The 27836-nt window shown below is 32.4% G+C and overlaps 1 protein-coding gene across 1 annotated transcript; it reads left to right on the top strand.

Annotated features, from left to right (window-relative positions):
- Positions 1 to 27836, top strand: LOC126879846 (odorant receptor 4-like). Its single transcript, XM_050643144.1, has 5 exons — positions 1 to 788; positions 5914 to 6013; positions 19652 to 19756; positions 23857 to 24012; positions 27567 to 27836. The coding sequence occupies exons 1-5, from the start codon at positions 1 to 3 to the stop codon at positions 27618 to 27620; spliced, it is 1203 nt and encodes a 400-aa protein (XP_050499101.1). The 3' UTR covers positions 27621 to 27836.

Here is a 27836-nt window from a genome sequence, read left to right as displayed (position 1 = left end):
ATGAAACCACCATTAGACTATCGCGAGTTTTTCTCATTTCACATTCTTTTCTTCAAACTAACTGGCTTCTGGAAACCTGATAAACACATGCGGTACAAAACTGTCTATGAAATCTACAGTTTTATCTGTAACATGTGTTTCGTCTTATTTCTTCTATCACAATTTATCTACATGTACCAAAACATAGACGACGTGGATAAAATCATGTCAGTTTTCTACTTGGCAGGTCCATTCATTGTAAACATGTTCAAAATGTTGGCGGTTTACAGAAAATTCGACGAAATAAAAATTCTAATGAAGAAATTAAACAACACCGTGTTTCAACCGAAATGTGAGCAACATCTGGAAATCGCTTTTAACCAGAAAAAATTCCATAAGATATTCTTTCATCTTTGTCTCTATCTAGGCTTGCAGACTTACTTGCTATTCTATCTTTGTTTCTTTTTGAACGATGACATGGTAACACCAGCCCAAGGGTGGTTCCCCTTTGACTACACACGCTCACCTTATTTTGAAATGGTCTACATTTTCCAAAACGCTGTTATATTGTGGAACACAGTGAACATAGTGAACGTAGATGTTTTTTGTGCAGCATTCATGATGCAGATTGGTATGCAATGCGATTATTTGTGTACAACTTTAAATAATCTGAATCTCTTTCGCGTTAAAAATGGCACTTTGACTCAGATGGACAAACAAGATGTGGTTAAGGAGAATGACGCGTGCTTCTCTAGTGTTATGCTAGAGAACTTGATTGTTTGTATTCAACACCACAGGGACATTAAAAGGTAAAATTTTCTTTTTCATATTATCAGTAAAGTTTGTAGTACGTATGTAATAAAATTATATTTTGGAGTGTTTGCCAGAGTTCAAATCCTACCGCCGACAAGAACAACTAGACATTTTTAAAATGTTTATAGACCCCAGGTCGACTCAGCCTGAATAAAATGAGTACCTTGAGTAAAACCAGGGGTAGTAATAGGCGGTTGAAGCGTAGCACTGGCCCTGTTACCTTCCTTGTATACCGTAGGCCCTAGATTTAGCAGACTACCCTGCTATACTCCCAAATAGTGTTGCTCAAATGCAAGACCAAAACGAGACTTAGACAGTCTTGGTCTTGGTCTTGCGCCAGTACACCTGGTCTTGGTCTTGGTCTTGGTATTGCGCTCCCGGTCTTGGTCTTGGTCTTGCAGCAAGAGTCTTGCAAGTCTCGCAGTTGCCCATTAGCCTATTGCATATCTTAGAACAACGTAACAGAGAGGTACATTTTAAACTTGAATATCATAGCCATAGTAAAAACTAGCCAAATTAATAAATATCTAAACAATTGACACCGGGTGGGGTTTGAACCCACGATCTAAGTGATCCCTGCCTATGTTCTAACTAACTAAAGTTAAAACTACCTCTTAAAACCCACAAAATTTCATTTGCATATCTCAACTGGTTTGAGAACAATAAATAAATCGTCAGTTTGTAAGAAAAATTTCAACCCCCCCCCCCTAATTGGTAAACAAAACAATTATAAAGTAAACGTTTATGAAGTAAACTGTCATTACTTTTTCGTGCAGAATTACCCATTAAAGTTTGCCGTACTGATTTAAAAATATTCTGTATTGATGAAAAACATGGCTAGTTAAAATAGCTATTTGTATAACAAGGGAGGAAAGTGTAACTTTTCCTCCCGAGAATGAAGTTTACTGCCCGACGCGTAGCGGAGGGCAGTAATCATTCAAGGGAGGAAAAGGCACTTTACTCCCATGTTATACATATGGTTTTTCCACCTTCCTCAAATAACAAGTAATTTTTTCATTTTTACTTAATTTATTTATGTAACTAACCAACAAAATTTATTAGAACTAAAACAACAAGTAGGTACAATGTAACTGTCAACTGTCAAATATAAGTCAAATTATTAATGTAAACATTGTTAAATCAAAATAACAATTTACTGTTTTTTACCATTCTGCAAAATAGAGGGTGTTTTATAAATAAACGTTAAAATGTATAGATACTTCGTAATAGAAAATAGATATTATACAGGGCGTCAATAAGTTATATTTCATGAATGAAATACTATGACGTCACTTTTACTTTTCCTCCCTAGGGAGGAAAAATATTTTCCTCCCTAGGGAGGAAAAGTACAACTTTGCTCCCTACAATTAGGTCCGGAAAAGTATACTTTCGGTAGAGGTAGGTGGAAAAAGTATTTACCTAACATTTTTATTATCCAATATAAGTGAATGAATAAAAAAACATAATTTGGAGGAAAAAACCTCCGAAACCGGTATAGACTTTTCCTGCACTCTCAGATTTAACCAGAGTATTATGCAGCTGCTGCATTTTCGTGTTGCAAAGAAATTGAAAATGTTTATACATTTTAATTCATTTACTCTTTTGTTAAGTACTAAAGAATATTTCTTGTTGGAACTTTTATCACGCTGAGCAGATGGGTTGTGAATTATTTAAAATTTTCTCATCTTAATTTCCTCGGCATCCTGTATGATTTATAAGTTTTGAAAATCTCGGGAGGTTGTAGCCACAGAAAGTATTTCACCTGTTGTCAATCTGGTGGTGTGGGAACGATATTTATTGTCTTTTCTGTGCTACTTCGATTCATAACTTACTTTATTTTCGGTAGATGGCTCTAGTACATCCGTGACATTTCGTTCTTTGCAATTCGGAAGGGCCCAAAGTATGATACCTGGGGAAATCGGAGAGAAGAGAATATGGGACTACTGATGAGGAGGAAAAAACCTCCGAAACCGGTATAAACTTTTCCTGCACTCTAAGATTTAACCAGAGTATTATATAGCTGCTGCATTTTCGTGTTGCAAAGAAATTGAAAATGTTTATACATTTTTTTTGGAAATAAAGTAGTTATCTATAACCTAATCATAGCAAATAATGAGAGTCTGCTACACATGTACAGGGTGTCCCAAATTGGTATGTTTTTCAGTGTATACCGAAAACTAGAGGAGATAGAAAAAAAGTAGTTAAGATGTCATGACTTCTTTTTCGTTAAAGTAACGATGGCCCAATCAAATCATCAATAGATCCTCACATTATCGAGATACTGGGCGATTATTGAAAAATGTCGAAAACGACAGGGCTACAGATCTTCTTTATTAAGAAAAATTTTAAAAAACTTTATAGGAACTTTTGATAGATATATTATGGACGGATTCAGTGGCGTACAAGAAACTTTTTTAGGGGGTCTCGTTAAGGAAATATAAACCATACTTATGTTTTTTTAAATGGGACACCCTGTATATTTTGACATTTTTCGTTTACCTTTTTAATTCTCTTTCATCTGATATGACATATCGTATATCTATTTTCAGTTGTTGGAGCTAATAAGCAAATAAATTGTTTATAGTTGACGTCAGGTTAAAGGCACTTAAAAATAAAACACTCGGTAACGTATTTTAACATTTTAATATTAGGGTACCAATCCTTGACATTTTTATTTAGCAAAAATAAAATCAATCAACTTAAAAAATAGGAATAACAAATTTACCAACAACAAAAAACTACTTAATTACAAGAATTAATTTTACAAAAATAATAACATTAACATAAACCAACAAACAACAATAATAAACAACGTAACAACTATAATTAATTTTACAAAAATATGAAAATTATAATAAATGTTCAAAATACTCCCCGTTTTGTTGTAATAATAATTGACACCTTTTTCTTACAGATCTTACACAATTGAGTATATGCACTGGTTTTATTTTTCTAAATGCTTGATGAATGCTTTGTAATAATTCTTCCTTGGTGTTAAATTCAGTTTTATAAATATTGTTTTTTAAAAATCCCCAAATAAAAAAATCAGGAGGATTTAGTTCTGGTGAACGGGGGGCCACCTAACAGGACCATAAGTTCCAATCCACTGATTAGGAAATTTTTCATTTAAATAATCTCCAACGAATTCTGCGTTATGGGCAGGTGCTCCATCTTGTTGGAACCAAAATGTATTCCGATCAGCCAAATATTCCTCATCAAAAATGTCATTTAAATTCGTTTCTAGGATATCTACATATCCTGCAGCAGTTAGTTTACCGTCAAATACGTGATAAACTAATTTATTATGCTTGACAAAACAACTAACGTTAAAACCGAATCTGCCTTGCCTCCTGATCCCTTGAACTAAGTGGGAATTTGAGTCATTCCAATATAGTTCATTGTGTCGGTTAAAGATTCCTGAACCGGATTTGCGAGCTTCATCGCTAAATATTACCTTTGAATAAAAATTTGGATTTTCATTACATTTTTCTATATACCATTCTGCAAACTGTATCCTTCTCAAATAATCGTTAGGATATAATTTTTGTCGGACAGATGTACGATAAGGCCTAAATTTATGTTTCTTTAAAATTCTCCCAGCACTTGTCTTTGGAATACCTATTTCCTTCTCAATTTGACGTAAAGAAGTTTTATGGTAAGCCTGTATATAACCCAACGTATTTAAAACTCTCACTTCATTATTTTTTTCATACTGACGCCGTGGTTTTACGAAACATCCATACAGTAATAAATTTGAATCAAGCTTTTTAAAAATTCTCTTGTCTGGTTGCCTTCTTTCGAATATCGTTGAAAATATAATTCAGATGCAGCAATAACATTCTTTTGACATTCAATATATGCCAAATGCATATCGTATTTTTCATAATTTTCAAAATTCATGTTTTTGTTGACAATACTTTAGTGACAATATTAATTCTGACAGATAACCCAGATGACACATGTTTTGTTTTATTTTCCATGCCCACATTACCAAAGCCTACTCGATGAAATGAACATTCTTACAAGATGTAACAATATGTCATTTTAGACAGAAAGTATAAAAGACAATAATAATATATGTATTGGGTCAAAAAAATATAAATGGAAACAAAAAAGGTAATAAAATACAGTGTATTCTATTTCGTGATAATTTTATTTATAAAATATGGAATCAACAATTTAAAAATAAAAATTCACTTTGAACCAATAATAAGCAGTTAAGTATTTACTTTATTTTCAAGTTAGGTAGGTACTGATTTTATTTTAATAAATAAATTTAATAAAACTGTCAAGAATTGGTACCCTAATATTAAAATGTTAAAATACGTTACCGAGTGTTTTATTTTTAAGTGCCTTTAACCTGACGTCAACTATAAACAATTTATTTGCACAGTAGCTCCAACAACTGAAAATAGATATATAATATGTCATATCAGATGAAAGAGAATTAAAAAGGTAAACGAAAAATGTCAAAATATACAGGGTGTCCCATTTAAAAAAACATAAGTATGGTTTATATTTCCTTAGCGAGACCCCCTAAAAAAGTTTTTTGTACGCCAATGAATCCGTCCATAATATATCTATCAAAAGTTCCTATAAAGTTTTTTAAAATTTTTCTTGATAAAGAAGATCTGTAACCCTGTCGTTTTCGACATTTTTCAATAATCGCCCAGTATCTCGATAATGTGAGGAGCTATTCATGATTTGATTGGGCAATCGTTACTTTAACGAAAAAAGAAGTCATGACATCTTAACTACTTTTTTTCTATCTCCTCTAGTTTTCGGTATACACTGCAAAACATACTAATTTGGGACACACTGTACATGTATATCCGCAAATGCTTTGTTTCCTGGACACGGGTTAAAAATTTGAAAAATAGAAATGATTCAGATTTGATTACAGAATAGGGGCGTCTACTATGTGCTTATATGTATTTCGGGTTTAACCTTACCCTCTCCAGAGCACCGTTCCTGACTCTTTGAGCTGACTTTTAATTTATTTAACGGTTTTTCGTGGATGACACCTATACGTAATGTAGAATATTAGGATTTCAGATTGTTTTATTTTATTTTTATATTATAAACTTGAGAACAAAATTTTAAAGATATTTTAACTTTTAGAATAGCCAATGAAATCGAAAGCATTCTACGCATTGGCGTTTTTATTTTGTTTTGTGGAGGCGGCGTAATTATATGTTCAGGACTATTTCAACTCTCAACTGTAAGTAAAATAATATATCTGTTTATGCTTATGTATGTTTATTTATTCAACTAACAGATAACAACTATTGCTAATTGAAGCGCTTATTGTATAAAGGGTATGAGTCCACAATACTTAGTTTTGAGAAAAACGAAAAAACTATTTAGTTTAGAAACTTGATGACCTATCAAATTTTGTTCTACAGATGAAATGTAGAAGGATACTAGTAGAGTGACATTTGATACAGCACACTTGGCTTTGAAAACGATTAGGTTCAAAAAATCGTTTTTTAAGGCTGAGATTTGATTCCTTTATACAATCAATGAATAAAAGACGAAATAGTGCTACTTCTCTACAGTTAAATTATTAATTTATTTATAAAAAAAGGTTTATTAGTACCAACAAGACCTAACACATCGTAAGACTAACTAACGTAAGCTAACCGAAGTGATAAAATAAACGACTCTCTACACAAAATGCCACAAACGATGATGGCCCCACAAGAATTATTGTATAAGTATAAAGGTTATAAGTCATGGACGCGAATTTACAAAACCTATACTATTTCAGTCACGGGGGCGACTGAATTCGAGTAGGTTTTTTATGCAGAATATTAGTTACATATCCTATGCTATTTTGGTCCAGAAATTAACTGTATCGGTGTAGGATTTGTAAGCAAAATTTTTGATTATTATTGAGCAAATGTCTATACTGTTTCAGTCATGTAAGTAAAACTAATCAAATATTTACTAAGTGGATTTAGTATTATATCATAAAATTTATATATCTTTTGAAAATTAAAATTAATAATATATATTTGGATAATATTAAAAATTAAAAACAAATGAATAATAACTAATGTACGAATATTATAATATACATTATATCCCTGTAAGCTGGAACCATATGGAAAAGTTTTTTTATTATTTATTTTACGAAAAAAATATATTCTTCATAAAAAGTTCTGCATGGTCTAAAACCGAAGATGCAATCATATGATATCAAGCTTTTTCAATAGTATATGAGGGATGTCAAAAAATATGAATTTGTCTCAAGAGTAAAGTACCTTTATATATTTCATAAGATTGAAAACTGTTATTCCGAAAATTTGTTTGGACTTAAAAATAATTTTCTAATATGCAACTACACTCTTCTAATTGAAAAAAAAATTGAAATTTTTTCTCTAAAGATACTTTACTCTTAACAGAAATTCATATTTTTTGACATTTCTCATATACTATTAATAAAACTTACTAGTAGTAATATCAGATGTAATAATGCAAAAGTAATATCAGATGATTGCATCTTCGGTTTTAGACCATGCAGAACTTTTTATGAAGAATATGTTTCTTTTTTTCGTAAAATCAATAATAAGAAAGTTTTCCATATGGTTCCAACTTACAGGGACATACTATATATATTCGTATATTAGTAATTATTCATTTGTTTTTAATTTTTAATATTATCCAAATATATATTATTCATTTTAATTTTCAAAACATATCTAAATTTTATGATATAATAATAAATCCCATTAGTAAATATTTGATTAGTTCTACTTACATGACTGAAACAGTATAAACATATGCTCAATAATAATCAAAAATTTCGCTTACAAATCCTACACCGATACAGTTAATTTCTGGACCGAAATAGCATAGGATATGTAACTAATATTCTGCATACAAAACCTACTCGAATTCAGTCGCCCCCATGACTGAAATAGTATAGGTTTTGTAAATTCGCGTCCCGGACTAGTTTCCTTTATACGCTCAACAAAAATTTTATCGAGCGATATTTCGCGATTGGTGAGAGATACAAATTTCCTTTATAGACTCATCGATCCGTCGACGTTGGTTTAACAAAATGTATATCTCACTTAAATTTCGTACGGAAGTGGACTTGTTCCCTTTATACAATAAGCGATTCAAGTACAGTTTACAGATTCTAAACTTGCCGGTGGGGGATGGCGTCCATGCGCAGTATTGTAGTCGGTGTATGAGAGAGAAGACTTAAAACAAAAATCAGGAGTTACCGATGTAATTTCCCGAATTGCCACCCTGAAATGGAACTGGGCCGGACACGTCGCCCGAATCAGTGATGGGAGCTGGACGAAGATTTTACTTGAATGGAGGCCGAGATTAGACAAAAGAATTGGAGGAAGACCACCTACTCGTTGGACTAACAATCTCAAGGAAATGTCAAGAATATGGATGCAAAGTACTCAAAATAGAGCACAATGGACAAAAATGGGGGAGGCCTATGTCCAGCAGTGGACACAAAGGGCTGGATGATTATGATAATGATGAGAGAGAAAGTATTCGAAATAATGAAAAACAAATATAAAACGTGTTATTTCATTATTTCGAATACCTTCTCTCTCGTACACCGACTACAAAGCCGGATTTATGTTACAACGTGGACGTGGACAAGACAGGGCAAGTTGAAGAATCGTCCGATATGAAAAGCATTGGCTGATTTATCTTACGACGGAAAGGGGCGAGACCGGGAAGTGCTGAGGACGTGCGATATCTATTGTTCTGCACGCCGTGCTGTCCACGTTCCGGTGTAACATAAATGGGCAGTGCCTATCTCGGCCCAAGCAACAGGTACGTCTTTTAAAAATGTCCCAAGTCGGCGCAAAGATTAAAACTGCCCGATATAAAATATACCGGCTCGGCTCATGGGATATTATTTGTTACTATCAAATAATTTTATATCTTAATGGAAAAAAATACATTTATAGAATAACTTTAGTAAATAGATATATAATAAATAATAATAGTCTCCCGTCTACAGCTGACGCGGCTTTGGGATTATAGCAGGGTAGTCTGCTATATCTAGGGCCTACGGTATACAAGGAAGGAACAGGGCCAGTGCTACGCTTCAACCGTTTAATATTACCCCTGGTTTTACCCAAGGTACTCATTTTGTTCAGGCTGAGTCGACCTAAGGCTTATAGACATTTTAAATATTTCTAGTTGTTCTTGCCGGCGCTAGGATTTGAACCTCAGCCTACCAGCACGCGAACCGAGCTGTTACGTGGAAGAGCGCTTCTTAGCTGGTGTTTCTAGGAACATCATCTAAGAGCGAACGTCGCCTTTTGCTTTATTATAATTATTACTGTTTGTCTAGTTTGTATTTTTTTTTGAAAAAAGCAATAAAGTCACTATTATTATTATTATTATTATTATACTACCGCCTAAGCTACGCCGGCCCTCAATAAATAGATATATAATTATACATAACCGAATAAAAACAAAAACTAATATTAAAAGTTATCATAATGTGATAATATTTTAACATATTCAAGTTGCGATAACATATTATTGTTGTATTCATTAACTTTTGTATTAATAAAATTATGGTGCTAACAGTCAATATGTCTCAAACATCTAACCAAGCTTTATCCTATGTATCAGTAGCGAAATCGATTCCCCGGCCAACATTTCCAACCAAGAGAAACTATTTCTTAAATTCGCAAAGAACCCAAAATTTCTGTACAATATTGAAGGAATTGGTATTGAGGGTAGGATGTTTTTCTATGTTAATTAGAAATTTTCCCTACCTGTTAATCTACCTGAAATACCTACCTGTTAATCTTCGAGCCGACCTGGGGGTTTTTAAAATGTACCTGGGCTATCATAAAGGACTAAAGGATTATAGTGAGCCGAGATGGGAATACCCCACATAAATCAGCCTTAATACGACGCATAGAATCTATGCACTTAAAATATAAGTAAAATTGCGTCATGCAAAGATGATTTCCTAGCAGCACAACCCCTAATTATCAACGCATCAGAAACAAGACCCGACAGAGTCTAAACAGAGAAAATGCTGATAGCTGTAGACATGAGAGTGGACACTAAATAGAAAAAAAGTATGGAACAAAGTAACGTGGACACGGAGAATCCTAGAATGGTGACCAAGGAGGACGACAAGAAGCATACAAAGACCTCAAAAGAGATGGGTAGATGACATAAGAGCAGTGGTAGGTAAACAGTGGCGGATACAAGAGTTAAAATACCAATCTAAAAATTACTAAGTGGAAGAAGAAGTATAGGCCAACCGCGCAAGATATGGATTGACAATCTTCCATAGAGGCAACAAGGCACCAATGGACAAGCAAAATTGTTTATACACTCACAGACAAAAATATTGCATATTTTGTTTTTGAAGTATATCTTTTTCCTTATAAAAATTTTGTACTTTTTGTTGTTAAATAAGTTGAGCTGGACTATCCTACGTATATTTATTGTCAAGTAACTTGCATATTGCAAAGTCACAACTAATTTGTAGAGAAATTAATGGAATAGTCTGATTTTGCCTATAACATTTAATTAGAAAGAGGAACAATAACGACAATATAACAATTTTTTACGGCAACATTGTAACAATTTAGTACCTAGTATTTCCTCCTCTAGCTCTAACGATTGCCTGCATCCTTCTAGGCATGCTCCGCAGAATATCTTGGATGGTTTCTTGCGGAAGTCGATTCAATTCTTCCTGTGCAGCAATTCTTAATTCTGCAATTGAGTTTGGAGCTGGATTTCTTGCTCGTATACGTCTTTTTAGGATGTCCCATATATGTTCTATGGGATTTGCATCAAGGCTCATTGGTGGCCAGTCTAGAGCCTCAACTCCAACATCCTTAAGATATTGTATGACTGTTCCTGCGGTATGTGTACGGACATTTTTATGCATTAGTACAAAGCTATCATACCCAATTAAGCTGGCTTAAGGAGAAACATGCTCTTCAAGGATGTTCCGTATGTACCAATCAGCATTCATTGGAATATTCACTTCAATAAGCTCCGTACGACTATCCCAACTAATGTCACCCCATAGCATTATGGAACTGCCACCAAAGCTACATTTTATACAATATTACATTCTGCGAAACGTTTCTCACACCCTATGTATACTTGATCACGTCCATCTGACTTCCAAAATTGTATCCTCGTTTCATCTGTGAAAACAAGAATGTGTGTGTACTTTGTACGCACGTAAGAAGTTATACTTCTACTACATATTATGTGGTTTTTAAGACAATACCAAAAATTTTTAAAAATAAAAGAATAAAACGCACACAAACACATTGAAAAATGCCACAAAGAAAAAATGATTTCTGAACGATAATAATTGTTGGCAAAAATTTTAAATACGCATTTTCTGAAAAAAAAAAATTATATAACAAATATACTTACATGCATAAAAAAATAAAAAAATAAAACTTGCATCGGGAATTGAACCCTTGAATTTCGTGCCGCTTTGACTCGTAATCGAAGCGTAGACTCACTCGTCCAATCCTACATTATTTATCATGTGGAAAAATACGGTAACTGAACGTTTTACTGTTTGACAGTTGTTTTGAAAATTAAATTATGTAGTTTAAATTTTGTGGAAGAAAATATAAAAATATAACAAAACAGTAAGAAAACAATATATTAGATGAAGATTGGTAGAACTTTTGTTGGTAATCAAATTAAGTATGTAAATCAAAGCATTACATACCTACTAGATAAATAAATCTACGCCAAAAAATCATAATTTAAAAATAAAAATCGAACCTAATTTGGGATTTCTCTCTAAAATCCGCATTTTTGAGAAAATAAATGTATGTATTTCAACCTAATCCAAATGTATAATTACAATATGATTATAATAAAAACTACTTACCAAATTAGAATGAGTTTTCCTTGTCCAAAATAGTCCAAAAGTCCAAAAATATAGGTATATCAAAACTATTTAAAAAGGCAGTATAACTATCAACTAACTTTTGTTTGTTGTTTCTTTTCACACAAATTTTAAAACGCAACAACCATAAATAATCTAACTACAGCTGTGCCACAGCCGCGTTATTGAATAATTTTTGACATGTCATTTGAACATCCAATCAGAACAAAGTTATAATGCGCATGCGCCCGGTCGCTAGGTTTTCCCATATAAAAATTTACCCTCTATCGCCGGTAAAGAAGTATAACTTCAAAAAAACTCTTCCCCATTGATGTTCGTTCCAGTTAACGTGGGCTCTTGCAAAGTGCAACCTTTGAGTTTTATGCCGTCGTAGAAGAAGTGAAACTCCGGCAGGCCATTTTCGATTCAAACCAGGTGCGGGAGCACGCCAAGTAGAATTCTATTTTGCTGACGTCACAAAATAGAATTTTATAATGGGAGAATGGACGGTGCTAGGCAACGTGACGTCACTAAAATATAATTCTATTTGTCGTGCTCCCGCACCTGACTCTTTAGTCTTCTAGTCACAATTTTGACACTTATAGTAAACTTGTCAGTCACATTAAACTGTCATGTAAACTCTTCTAGTCACATTAACTTGTAATATTGTCTTGTGATCAGTAATTCATTTTTGAGATGGGGAGCTGTAAGTGTATGATTTCGCAAAGATTTAAGTCTTAAATATTGGTCATCTCTTGGCGCTGTACATCTTTTTCGTCCTTGACCAGGTCGCCGTTTGTATTCTCCAGTCTCATTGTATCGTTTTACTATTGGCTCCGTGCATCTCCCCTCTACTTACAGTCACGTGACACGCTGTCAGATTTTGTCAGGACGTTTTAACATTGTGTCTTATGGGATTATTTTGTTAAACTTGAATATTTTATTTTGTAGTGATAATAACCGAATACACTTGTTAGAATTCATTAGTTATTAATTTATACTGTAATTTATAGTGCAACAAAAATATTGATTTCATTTTATAATTCCATAAATATGTAATTTTACCTTAATCATTTTGTTTGTTTATATTCTCTGGGTAATTCCAATTGCGATTCTAATCTCTTCTTAACGATTCCATGAATAGGTACTTTTACATAATCTTTTTAAATGTTGGCCAAAGATACAGTAAAACGGTGAACATGTACTAAAAAATATGCAAAGCATTTTTGTGAAAACACAGGGATGTGAAAATACGATAATTGAATCAATATTAGATCATAACCACGAGAAGTTGTCTGCCGAAGTTTACAATAGAAAAGCCGTAAGACATTAAATAAAAAGAGCAGCCGTGGAAGATCTCAGCGAAAAACCAATGAAGCTCATCTGTAAAGAACTTAAGAAGACAAATATAAAGACATTTACTATCAATGATATCAATAGGGTGAGACAAAATTTATATTATGCTAGAACCACAAATTCTTTAATTAAACTTCCCAAAAATATATCTGAATTTCATAAAGCTCTCGATTCATCTTCTATTATTACAAATAGAAATGAAAATTTTATAATTAAAAATGACAAAGATAATCATATTGTTATATTAACATGTTTTTCAAATCTTCGTTTTCTTTCGACCGTTTCCAATTGATATGTTGACGGAACTTTTGAATACTGTCCTCGTTTTTTCACTCAATTGTTTAGTATACATGGCTTGAAAAATGGACATTATATTCCTCTTGTCTTTTGTTTACTTCAAGATAAAAAGTCATCTTCATATTATCTCGCTTTTAAATATATCATAGAAGAATGTTTTAAAATTAATTGTCCTGTATCCCCTAAAGTAATAACTTCAGACTTTGAAATTTCCATTCATAATGGTATTCGTATGGGATTTCCTGAAGCAGATCTTCATGGATGTCGTTTTCATTTGGGCCAGGTATGGTATAGAAAGGTTCAAGCACTGGGATTAGCTCCAGAATACCAGAAAGAAGGTTTTGACTCAACCGAAATTACGCATTTTCTTATGTATGTTTTTGGTCTTTCATTCTTACATCCTAAAGATGGTGGCGATTTTTTTGATATAGATTTGGCAGAAATTAAACCAGTCGATGAAAGAGTCACCCAGTTTTGTGATTATCTGGTTGATAATTACATATCTGAAAATTCGACATTTCCTCCACATCTTTGGGCTGAGCACTTTTCATCCTTACAAAGAACCACAAACCCATGCGAAAGTTTTCATTCCAAGTATAATTCTTCTTTCTACTGCCCTCATACTAACATTAATAATTTTATTGATGTACAATTTCAAATAAAATAAATAATTATAATTCATAGCTACATTAAAATGAATTCTGTTTCGACATCAAAAAAAAATTGTTGCGGAAAGTAGAGCAAAAATAAATTTTCTAAATGAAACAATTTTAGAATTAAGAGAATGTAAAATAAATAGATTAGAATTTGTCAAAGTAGTATCATATAAATTTAGGAAAAATATTTTGTAATTTTATATTTCTATACACATTTTGTATTATTTTCCAAATAAGTCTTTTTGTTATGTTATTTTTAATAAATCTATAAAATACTTAATATGTTTTTGTATTTTTTGTTAAATTATTAATTATAAAAAATAATGGTTATAATGAAATATATATATATATATTGTTGTGATCTTGATTATTGATATGAGATAATATTTTCATATGTCATTTAATTTAATCAATGCATTAATAATAATCTAATTAATTTACCAGATCACATATCAATATGTTTTCAATCTCAGGGCTTTTTATAAAATTAATTACTTACTTACGTGGCTTCTAAGTATTTCTTAATGGTTCCTAATCGGGATAGGAAAGAAAAGAGTAAAATAATAACACATATGGGTTACAAGTGTAATCAAAATATTGTTTATTTTATTTAAATGGCAATCACTGCTTAATATTTGCTATATCTTATTATTCTTAAACATAACATTTACACATGGGAATCTTATTTCCTTTTGATTTCCAATTGAAAGTTTTTATTAACATTTAACTATTATGATTTATTAGCAACAATTCTATTTAAGTTTGATGAAGCTTTTCTGATATTATTGATTATGTTTCTTCAATTTTAAATGTGGTATTTACTACGAAAAACCCATACATTCATGTCCAAACAAATGAGACTGACCTTTTTCTGGTGAACTGAGAATGTCTTCACACAAGACCCGTTTCCTGCTATCCTTGGCTGCAATCAAAACCTCGTCCTGGTTTCCAGTAATGTTCTCCTCTGAAACTAGCTCGTATAGCTCTCGTTTCCTGCTTCTGTCGTGATGCTGTGTTCTACCTTTTTCGAAACTGCAATCAGCTACCGGGAACTCTTGGCTCAAGGAGGTTCTTTTACTCTCAACCTGGCCTACCTCTCGTTCCACGATAGATACTCCACACTCACGGAACTACACCGGCTTTCTCACTCTCCGTACACTACCGTCTACTACTCGACTTCACTTCTCGACAGCTCAAAACATTCTGATCTCTATTTGTCATTCATTCCCCTACTTTCTAAATATCCCTTCCAGATTCACAAATCAAACTTCCACCACCACTCTCATTCGCAGTATTCCTCAAAACCAATTTTTAAACTTTCTAAATATGCTTAATGGATTTCAAAGAAAATAGTTAATTCCCATTCTAAAATTACTTTCTACTATATACAAATTTTAATGACCTATTCTCTATTTCCACTTAGTCTTATTTAGCATTGGCTAATGACCGATCCTTCCGCGAACAACGATAATGGCCTATTATCGATTTCACTTGAGTCTTATTTAATCACTTCTTAAAATTAAATATAACAATTTGTTGTATACAGGTTGTTCTAAATTTATATGCCCGTGGTTGAGAAAATTGAAAATATTTTATATTAAATTGAATTTTGTCTATAATTATCAAATTTTAATTTTCATATCAAATAGAAATATAACAAATCCCCGCCTTGTATTCGATAAAATTTATCTGCATTTTTAAATAAATTTTCTCGAGGCAAAACCAACTTCCTGTATATTTCTTTACTTTAATCTACGTCTTATATCCTAACTTACTATCTACTTCATGTAATTCTGTCTTTTATTCGTGATATTTGTATACATCGTGAATATTATAAATTCCTCGGATCTTTTCCGAGTTCCTGTGCCTCAAGTCATAACTATTTATCCCATTTTCATTATTCACGATATACGGGCCTTCGAAAACAGGCATCAACTTTGCGCAAATGCCCCCAGGAAGATTTGATACTCGTAATGCCCTCACGAGTACTTTTTCACCCTTTTGGAAAGTCACTGGTCTTCTTTTTCTATTTTGTTCCTGTCTTTGGATATATTTTTCGTTGCTTCGCCGTAATCTTCTCTGTACGGTTTCAATCACCTGTTCATTTTGTCTACCATTATTTCTGTTTTCTTGATTTGAGCGTGTGGTGTTTCTATTCTGGTATTCTCGATTTCTATTCTCATTCCATTGCCTATTTCTTTGTTCATAATTTCCTCTTCCGTTGTCTCTATTTTCGTTTTCCCTTCTGGGATTAAAATCTCGTCTTGTATAGTCCCTCCTATTTTGATTTCTATCTCTGTAATCTTGTGTTTCTCGGGGCCTGTAATCTTCTCGCGACCTTCTTGATTTTCTTTCTCTTAGACGTGATTCTCTTATTTGTAGGAATTGGCATAAACTATCTATGTCTTTGTAATTTTGCAATGTGATATGGTCTTCCAGCGTTTCCTCGAAATGTCTTGCAATCAGTTCGACTAATTGTTCCGATGAGTAATTATATTGTAAATGCTTTGCATTATTGTAAATTTGTAAAGCATATGTCCTTTCTGATACCCCCATCCTATCATTGTATTTCCCATTTTGCAATTCCTTGTTAATTTCCAATTGTTGGACTTTTCCCCAGAAATAATTCAAAAATTTTTGTTCAAATTGTTGCCAATTGCTGAATTCTTCTTCTTTACTATGGAACCATAGGCTTGCTTCATATTTGAGATGGTTTCTGATAGTTTCTTTTGCTGTTTCGAAATTTCCGATGTGCTGTATTTTCTTTTTCAGGCTATTTATGAACGGCACTGGGTGTAATCTTCTTACATCCCCGCCAAACCTTATCTTCACGTCATCTGTGCTATGTATAACCATTTCTCTTCTTTCTCCGACATTCTGTTGCGTCCTGTTTTCGGTGACTTGTTTTTCTATTTCTGTGATTCTTTTTTCCACTTCTTCTCTGTCTACTTGAATAGCATTTTCCAACTTATTTTCCAAATTTTCTAGTTCCTTTTTCTGGCCATTCGTTAACTCCTTTATTTTATTTTGAGTTTTCATTTCTTGTTCTTTCATGTGATCCTTCAATCTCATTTCTTGTTCTTGCATGTGATCTTTAATTTTCATTTCATACTTTTCTATGCGTTCCTCCATTTTCTTGTTGTTCTCTTCTATGGCTTGTTTTGTTTCCTTCTGATTTTCTTGCATTATTCTTTTTGTTTCATCCATTTTTTGTTGTGTTTCATCCATTTTTTGATCCATTTTTTGTTGTGATTCATCCATTTTTTTTTGTGATTCATCCATTTTCTTTGATGTTTCTCTTTGATTGTCATCCAGTTTTTGTGACTGGAGTTGCATCAGTTGTAATAGTTTATCTATTCCTGATAATTCTTGCTGTTCTGATGCCATGATTGTCGTGTCTAAAATATCTTCTTGGTCTGAATGTTCTTTTTGTTTTTTGTTGTCTTTGCTTTGGCTTCTTGTCACAGACATTTGTTTTCAAGAAGTACTGTCCCCGCCAAATATGAAATTTTACTAGTATGTTACCAAGACGACTTTTTCTCACCCAAATATTATAAATTGTCAATAAATATATCAAATGTAAATATCGTAAAAATAAAATATTAAATCAGTTATGTAAAATTTGTACCTAAAGAGATCTAAAATTTTATGTTATCAAATGTAAGTATCTCACTTTTTACCACAGGCATATAAATTTTCAAATACCGGCTTTACTCTTTCTATCCTTCAAATTTGCCACTAGAAATACTTTACAATGCCCTCCACGTTGGACGACAGTTGTTGTGATCTTAATTATTGATATGAGATAATATTTTCATATGTCATTTAATTTAATCAATGCATTAATAATAATCTAATTAATTTACCAGATCACATATCAATATGTTTTCAATCTCAGGGCTTTTTATAAAATTAATTACTTACTTACGTGGCTTCTAAGTATTTCTTAATGGTTCCTAATCGGGATAGGAAAGAAAAGAGTAAAATAATAACACATATGGGTTACAAGTGTAATCAAAATATTGTTTATTTTATTTAAATGGCAATCACTGCTTAATATTTGCTATATCTTATTATTCTTAAACATAACATTTACACATGGGAATCTTATTTCCTTTTGATTTCCAATTGAAAGTTTTTATTAACATTTAACTATTATGATTTATTAGCAACAATTCTATTTAAGTTTGATGAAGCTTTTCTGATATTATTGATTATGTTTCTTCAATTTTAAATGTGGTATTTACTACGAAAAACCCATACATTCATGTCCAAACAAATGAGACTGACCTTTTTCTGGTGAACTGAGAATGTCTTCACACAAGACCCGTTTCCTGCTATCCTTGGCTGCAATCAAAACCTCGTCCTGGTTTCCAGTAATGTTCTCCTCTGAAACTAGCTCGTATAGCTCTCGTTTCCTGCTTCTGTCGTGATGCTGTGTTCTACCTTTTTCGAAACTGCAATCAGCTACCGGGAACTCTTGGCTCAAGGAGGTTCTTTTACTCTCAACCTGGCCTACCTCTCGTTCCACGATAGATACTCCACACTCACGGAACTACACCGGCTTTCTCACTCTCCGTACACTACCGTCTACTACTCGACTTCACTTCTCGACAGCTCAAAACATTCTGATCTCTATTTGTCATTCATTCCCCTACTTTCTAAATATCCCTTCCAGATTCACAAATCAAACTTCCACCACCACTCTCATTCGCAGTATTCCTCAAAACCAATTTTTAAACTTTCTAAATATGCTTAATGGATTTCAAAGAAAATAGTTAATTCCCATTCTAAAATTACTTTCTACTATATACAAATTTTAATGACCTATTCTCTATTTCCACTTAGTCTTATTTAGCATTGGCTAATGACCGATCCTTCCGCGAACAACGATAATGGCCTATTATCGATTTCACTTGAGTCTTATTTAATCACTTCTTAAAATTAAATATAACAATTTGTTGTATACAGGTTGTTCTAAATTTATATGCCCGTGGTTGAGAAAATTGAAAATATTTTATATTAAATTGAATTTTGTCTATAATTATCAAATTTTAATTTTCATATCAAATAGAAATATAACAATATATATATATTATAATGGTTATAAAAATATTATATATGTATAAGTTAGTTAAAATTTATAAATACCGCCTAGTGTCAATAATGTTTAATACAGAAAGGTTGAAAATAAAATAAATTAAATAACAAAATACCAATTTTGACAAAAAATTACAAAGGGACGAAGATGCGGCAACGTCTCACCTTCACATAAAGATTAGAACCATGTAATTTATTTAAACCTTGGGAGGTAATTCGTATGTGACCATTTTAGCGACAGGTAAGAAATCCTATTTCGGGAGTCATTTCATATGCGGCCAAAAAACATACCTACTTAACATTTCAAAGATAAAAAATAAACAAATACTTAATAACGATTGAAGATAAAATATGCAATATTTTTGTCCGTGAGTATATAAAGGAAGAAGAACAATGAACTACCAAGCAATCTAGAGAATATTCCAAGTTTGTGTTTAATCTCATTTCAAATACTGATAGCAGCTAACTATAATTGTAACTACTTTCTTCGTCCTGCATGTTTTTTTTTGGTTTAAGAGATAAGATTCTAAACTATTTTGTTCTGGATATATTTAAAGTTTTCTTTATTTTCTAGGCTAGTATTGGCAGCATGCAAAGTATCATGTTAGTTTTCTACACAATTAGCATGCTGACAGATCAATTTGTGTATTGTGGATTTGGAAATAACGTTATTGAAAAGGTATTTAAACTAAATCTAAAGAGGAATCTAAATATGAGAGAATATGCAGGGTGTACTATTTAAAAAATTGTATGTTTCGTTTATTTCGTTGTTATTCTCTGTAGAATTTTTTATGCCTGAAATATTATTTTAAGCCTGGAGAATATTATTACCTATATTTTTTCTAAATACCTCTTTTGGATATTTTGTACCATAATGGAATTATCGCCCAATATCTTACACTTGGGTGTTCAATTAAAGAATGTAATTATACGAACGGTAAATACGCGCCGCAGGTGAAAAATTTTTGGGGCCTCGCCAAAAGATGTTCTGTAAAATGAAACCTATCTTTGACGCGATTAGTCAGGATGTCACACACTTTTTTGTTTTGTGCAGAATATGATACCTACTAAATGATGGCGCTTCTTCGGTGATGAAGGTGGAGGCAGAAGTTACGAATAATGAAATGGCTTTGTCAAAACTGTTTAAAAATCCGTTTATTTTAACGGCATCCAAAGACCGAGATTGAAATTATAGTTTTATTCTTTGAAAAGACTAAACATGGAAAACAAAATAAAGAATGTAGTTTATCACACCCACATAATCACTAAGTTTTTCTATATTGTTCAACTTTAAAACAATGTTTAAACTTTTTATTTCTTATTGCACATTCTTGTACCAAGTCTATCTCCGGCCAAGTTAGTCCATTCTTTTTATAAGAAGTCGATTTTCAAAACTATTTGCATTTTCTTTTATAAACTTCACTAAATAAGGCTCCATCCTAAAAAAACTACCTACCAATATTGTATTTAATAAAATCCCACAACAGAAAATGCCAAACTGTGAATCGAAACGCTTCGCTCCGGTCTCTGTGTGCAGTGCACAAAATGTCAATTAGTCCAGAAAGCCACTGCGCACCCGCTAGGAAAAATATTCTAATTCGGATTTTTTGCACAATCTTACTCAAAAAGGACCCCTTTTAACAAATTTGCATGTTGCCAGGACCAAAAGTTGGTCAAAAATGTTTTAAACGTTTGTTTTTTGTTTTTTTCCTAAAATAATTTTTTTTGCATGGAACAAAATTTTTTTAGGTTTTTTGGATCATTCCAAACAGAAAAGGTCTTTAGTGACTTTTCTCTAAGGTGATAGTTTTTGACATATAAGCGATTAAAAACTGAAAAATTGCGAAATCGGCCATTTTTAACCCTCAAAAACTATGTGAAAAACTGAAAATTTGAAGTCGCCAAGGTAGGTAGATATTCTTTAAACATTTATTGATGAAATCCCGAAGAGTTTTTTGCAACACAATATTCAAAACTCCTTTGTTTTTTAATTGCTAATCAAGCGTGCGCGACACTATTTTCCACCGTTGCATGTGTATGCAGTATGGTGCAAATGAAAGGAATAAATTCGTTATTTCGTAAACCGGCGACTTTAAGGAAAAATCCCGAAACAGGTCGATTTTTATTTTTAAGTTGTGATATTGTGACATATGTGGTATACTAGTGAAGTCATCCATCTGGGCGTAATGATGTAATCGATGATTTTTTTAAATGAGAATAGGGGTCGTGTGCTAGCTCATTTGAAAGGTTCTTCAATTCTCTATTCAGTAATATAAACATTTACATAATTATTTATACAGGGTGTCCAATAATTTAATTTTTTAGTCAATTTGCCAAATGATTTAATTTAATAAACATTTTTTGGTATAAATAATTATGTACATGTTTATACTACTGAAGAGAGAATTGAAATAAGCCAGCACACGACCCGTATTCTCATTTAAAAAAATCATCGATTACGTCATCACGCCCAGATGAATGACGTCACTAGAATACTATATATGCCACAATATCATAACTTAAAAATAAAAACCGACCTGTTTTGGGATTTTTCCTTAAAGTCACCGGTTTACGAAATAACGAATTTATTCCTTTCATTTGCACCATACTTCATACTGTATACACATGCAACGATGGAAAATAGTGTCGCGCACGCTTGATTGGCAATTAAAAAACAAAGGGGTTTTTGATATTGTATTGCAAAAACTCTTAGAGATTTCATCAAACGATGTTTAAAGAATATCCACCTACCTTGGCAACATTCAAATTTTCAGTTTTTCACATATTTTTGAGGGTTAAAAATGGCCGATTTCGCAATTTTTCAATTTTTAATCGCTTATATGTCAAAAACTATCAGCTTTAGACAAAAGTCACTAAAGACCTTTTCTGTTTGGAATGATCCAAAAACCTAAAAAAATTTGTTCCATGCAAAAAAAATAATTTTAGGAAAAAAACAAAAAAAAAGTTTCAAAAATTTTTGACCAACTTTTGGTCCTGGCAACATGCAAATTTGTTAAAAGGGGTCCTTTTTGAGTAAGATTGTATAAAAAATCCGAATTAGAATATTTTTCCTAGCGGATGCGCAGTGGCTTTCTGAACTAAATGTTTTAAGATAGGAGAATCCCTGGTTCACGGATTTAAGAGCTCTCGTTCTTCTATAGGGTTACTGTATAGTGGCTGGGTTCAATTTGAATTCTGCACTTACCACGTGCATTTAGCGTAGCGGTGTTGTGCAAACAAATTATGTGATTAATAAATACAGTTATATTTTAATGATATTATGATATTTATGAGATTTAAGAAAAAATATTTTAATGATATTTATGAGATTTTTGAAAATATGTATTCACATTTGTGAATATGTGTGTTCACTGCACAAGTGAACCAATGGAGAAACCGCCCCTGATTTAGAGTAATCTACGTTGTTTTTATTAAAAGGATACAATCCGCTTTTTCTAAAACCATTTTTTATGGTCTGTGAAGAAGCATATTTATAAAAAACCGATTTCAATATTATGCCAAACGTAAAACGTGTGATTTCTTTGGGAAAAAATCTTCCGGGTTCTCACTTCTATTGACCAGCCAGCTTTCAGTGGTCTAAAAACTTACACATCGGCTGGTTGCATTATGTGAGTGGTGTTTGGAAATAATGAGATTAAAATAATGCCATTCTCATCACAGAGTTGACTTACTTATTTGGTGAAATGTGACCGATGTCCATTCACAAATAAGATCACTGGTCTTTGGATATTGTTAAGTTTTAAATATGGGAGGAAATGGTTTGAGATATACTCATAAAACACGGCAGATGTCATCTATCCTGAGTCGGACCTACCTAAAGCCCAGGTATCTGGAATTGATTCTGCAATAGCGTGAGGTACTCTCTTATAAGGGAAAATCAGCATTGGAGGAACATATTTTCCATCAGCAGAAAAAGTTACCATTACCGTAATTTGCTCTTTCTCTGATGTAACCCTAAATGTAAAAGTCTTCTTTGTTATTTACAGGACCTAATACTTTTTCGCTTTTAGGACATAACGAGAAGCCTGCTTCATCACCATTAAATATGCAACTGGGATCTTTAAGTATATCCTCGTAATTTTCTTCTTGTAAATAAGAGTTAATGTTGTCAAACCAAGTCTCAATTCTGTCCTTGCTAACTGCTGCTCGAGCTTTACTAACTGATTCGGCATATCTTTGTTTGTTTTTTAGATGCCGTTTCAAAAATCCTTTAAACCAGGAACGGCCAGGTGTTTTGTTTAAAACATATTTAGTTTCCTTTCCAGTTTCTTACAAGATTTTTTTTACTGATAACAAAAGGTTTTGCTTTTGAACTGGAAATCCTTTACGAGCCATAGCTATCACCGAGTTTTCAATAAGTTTTTCTTCAGTTTAGAAAGTTCCGTTGCTGGTCCCATTTTTCCACATGGATGAGTAGGTTTAGACAATTTCCTAAAAAGTGTCCAACGAGGAACTTTTGAACTCACGAGCTGCAGCTTTTTTACTCATTCCATTTTTTGTTACAGCTTCAGTTATTGCCTTTTCACACTTTCATATTATAATCAAATATCCTTAACTTTCGCGTTGTCATGGTGATGACATAATAAGCAATAAATTACGACAAAAGTTTTGTGGTTTGAAAGAAGTTAGAACTGCTTCATAAATAACTATTTTCAAATTAAGAATGTGGTAACAAGGGGAAAATTACGTGTAACTCTTATTGTTTGACTTTCCTTTAAAATTTTAACCAATCTCACTGTTACAGTTTCTTTTTTGCAGAGTAGTAATATCTTCAGATGTGCTTATAACACACCCTGGGTAGAATGTGATATAAGATTTAAAAAGATTCTTTTACAATTTATGACAGAAACAAAAAATCCTATGCGAATAAGGGTTGGAGGCATGTTGGTCGTCTCAAATGCAGTGTTTATGTCGGTAGGTTTGATTTGATCAGTAAATTCGGTAATATTTTTATGCTCAAAGATAAAATTTTTAAATGATGAAAGGGTTGCCAATGCGAGTCCATTATACAATTGGATATGGTAATTGAGTCAATACTCGCAATCTTTAGTTTGTATTTTTATTAGTTGTTACATAATCGTGGGGCAACCGGTTTCGAGTCTTACAATATATGACTCATCATCAGGCCCAGTACAAAAAAGTCTTCTCAATACAAACTACAAGCTAAAAAACACAAAACGAGAGACATGTACACATATATATAAAACATAAAAACAACTTTGTATTGGTTTTAATCACACACCATGAAGCCAAGCAACTGTGTAGTATTGAACTCAACCTTCCATAGTATGTAAAGATGAGACTTATTGTCATTGGGAGCGACCAATCTGATGAAAATTGCTTGGTATATAATTTTAATATATATACTACCATCATTCCTCAACTAGTTAAGGGATGATGGAGTTCTGACAAAATAGTATGCGATCAAAAGACATAATATAAAGTTATTAGTAATTGGTATGTACTTACATAACAGCCATTGAAACTGTTCCACAGCTAAAGATGTACATGCAGTCACCAGCTCCCATAAGGATAGTTGATCGATCAAAATTTTTAATTTCACTATACTTAAATCACAATAAAAATGCACTAGAAATAAACAAACCAAGACACGTTGAATATTACGAGTAGCACTCCCGAATCATAATTTACAATGTATATAGGGTGAGGCAGATAAAGGGCCTATTAGAAATATATCGAGAACTAAAGGCAACAGAATCATGAAAATTGGAATGAAGGGGTTTTGAAGAGCGATCTATTTAATGAAAATATTTTCATCTATTTTCTACTTCCGGTTATATCGGAAGTTGCTCATAACTTCGTTTTTTTAAATGGGACACCCTGTATATTTTTACATTTTTGGATTTTCCTCGATGTCCCCTTTCTTAATATGTGAGGTTTTATATTATTATACAGGGTAGTTTAAAAGATAATTACGTGTTTTTATTAATTTCGTAGCAGATTTCACACCCTGTAGAATTATAGTACTTTGACATCAAAAACTCTATTTACGTTCATATGATTTTTAATATAGTCTACTATTGTTAAACATTATTAGTATAGCTATATATTGAATTTTAGTATACAGGGTTGGTCAAAACACGGAATGAATATTTTCTGAGTTTTCTTAAATGGAACACCCTGTATTTTAGTATTGTAATGAAATTATATTTTATGGTACTTTTTCATTTTATAAGCATTCCCTATACCTAACTGCTTTAATTTGTGAGTTATTGGTGATTCATGCCAAACATTAATTGCAACAAAAAATACGTGAAATTTTATTAGGTTGGCCTTGAAAATATTCAGCCACAAATAATTTTTCGGAAATAAATACATATTTATCTAGACTGATCGTTAAAATTTCCAATAATGGTTGAGCTATCAAAATACTTACGTAGTTAAGATTCTTGGTGCGATTAACAATTAAGCACAAATTAAAGCAGTTAGGTATAGGGAATGTTTAAGAAATAAAAAGTACCATAAAATATCATTTAAATACAATACTAAAATACAGGGTGTTCCATTTAAGAAAACTCAGAAAATACTCATTCCGAGTTTCGACCAACCCTGTATACTAAAATTCAACAATTAGCTATACTAATAATTTCTGACAATAGTAGACTATATTAAAAATCATTTGAACATAAATAAAGTTTTGGATGTCAAACTACTTTAATTCTACAGGGTGTGAAAGTTGCTACGAAATTAATAAAAGAACGTAATTATCTTTTAAACTACCCTGTATAACAATACAAAACCTCATATTTTAAGAAATAAGACTTCGAGTAGAATCCATAAATGTAAAAATATATAGGGTGTCCCATTTAAAAAACGAAGTTATAGGCAACTTCCGGTATAACCGGAAGTAGCAAATAGATAAGAATATTTTCATTAAATAGATCACTCTTCAAAACCCCTTCGTGCCAATTTTCATGAGTCTGTTACCTTTAGTTCTGGAGATATTTTTAATAGGCCCTTTATCTGCCTCACCCTGTATACATTGTAAATCCCAAATCATGATTTACAAAGTTTATACATTGTAAATTATGATTCGGGAGTGCTCTACGTAGCATTCAACGTGTCTTGGTTTGTTCATTTCTAGTGCATCTTTATTGTGATTGTAGTAGAGGTAGTGTTGTTTTTGTAACAATATAGGTTTCGGTACGCAACATTCCGGGGAGTCTGGGGAGTGTTCATAAGGGGGGCCGCCCCCGAGAGAACTTTTTAAACTTAGCCTCAATAAGGGTGTTTTAAAGCTATTTGGGAGCAAGGAAATAATTCAGGAATTTGTCTATAATTTTGTTGTTTTTTTTTATTTTTTGTCCCAAGAGGTACCGGTACGGCGTACCGGTGCGTACCGTCACAAAAACAGCACTGAGTAGAGGTATATAGTTTACAGGTTACAGAATTTAAATTTTTGTTCCCCTCTCTGTGGCTCAGTGGTAAGAGGGCCTACCTTTGGATCGAAAGGTCTGAATGGTCGTGAGTTCGAATCTCACCTGGGTAGGAAATTTTTCGTTTATTATAAATTAATAAATGAAAATTGTTTCTGTCCTTGTGGGATCGGTACTCACCGGAGGGACCGCAGACGTTCGGATACAATTAGCGTCTCTCTGCAGACAATGACGTCGACTTTGCAAAGTAACAAGACACTTACTCAACACATACACGACATTATTACACTAGGTACCTAATTGGAAAAATCCACTGTACCATGCCAATGGCCATTAGTTGTCGAGGCATTAGCTAAATAAAAAATTTTTTTGTTATATTAAAAATCTGAAAGTTTTTTTTATAAGTACATTTCTTATCCGACTTTTGTGGCATCTGCGAAATTATTGAATTGGCTATGTAATGTGATATTATCAGTAGTAATTACACGATAATTTAACTTAATTTCACGATCCTAAGGGGAGTGAAATTATGTCAAAGTGTCACGAGGGCAAAAGAAATAGATAATTTTTAAGAGTTCGAGTGTATGTAATTCAATAAGATTATTTCATGAATAAAACTGTATTTTGAAATAATTTTAACTAATATTTTATTGATATCTTCGGCTGAATATTTGTTCCTAAACCTTATCCTGGTGTTCTCTCTGACAAGTTGTAAACCAATAATTGTCATTAATGTCACTGAATGTTCATTTTTTCGTAGGAACGAAAGGCATTTGACGTAATACTAGACGACGGGAAATTATCAAAAATTTTCAGTAGCTATTACACGAGAGCTCTAAAATTATCGATTTGTATCCCGAGTGGCATTTTGACAGTTTGAATTTTATGACCCGAAGGGGAGTGAAATTATGTCAAAGTATCACGAGGGCAAAACAAATCGATAATTTAAGAGCTCGAGCGTAATTCGGTAAGATTATTTCATGAATAAAACTATATTTTTAAATCATTTTAACTAATATTATATTGATATGTTCACCTGAATATTTACTAAATAGTTCATAACATTTTTAGGTTTCTAAATCATCGTATTCAATTTTCACTCTTCTGAAGAAAGTTCAGGAATAAGTATTAATAATTAATAATATTGTTTGCTGCACTTCTAGATACGTATACTATATAAGAATAAGTGTTGAAATTAATAGATAATTATTGTTTGCTGCACTACTACATATACTACATATATATAGTATAGTATAGTTGATCCAAAATATGGCATAACCTAGACATCCAAAGTGAAAGTTATCCTCCAACACCAAATTGTTCTATATGGTCCACACAATG

The sequence above is a fragment of the Diabrotica virgifera genome, chromosome 2 (genome assembly GCF_917563875.1).
Source record: "Diabrotica virgifera virgifera chromosome 2, PGI_DIABVI_V3a".
NCBI classification, from domain to species: domain Eukaryota; kingdom Metazoa; phylum Arthropoda; class Insecta; order Coleoptera; family Chrysomelidae; genus Diabrotica; species Diabrotica virgifera.
Note: the sequence above shows the minus strand (reverse complement) of the source record. Positions and strands in the feature narration are given on the sequence as shown.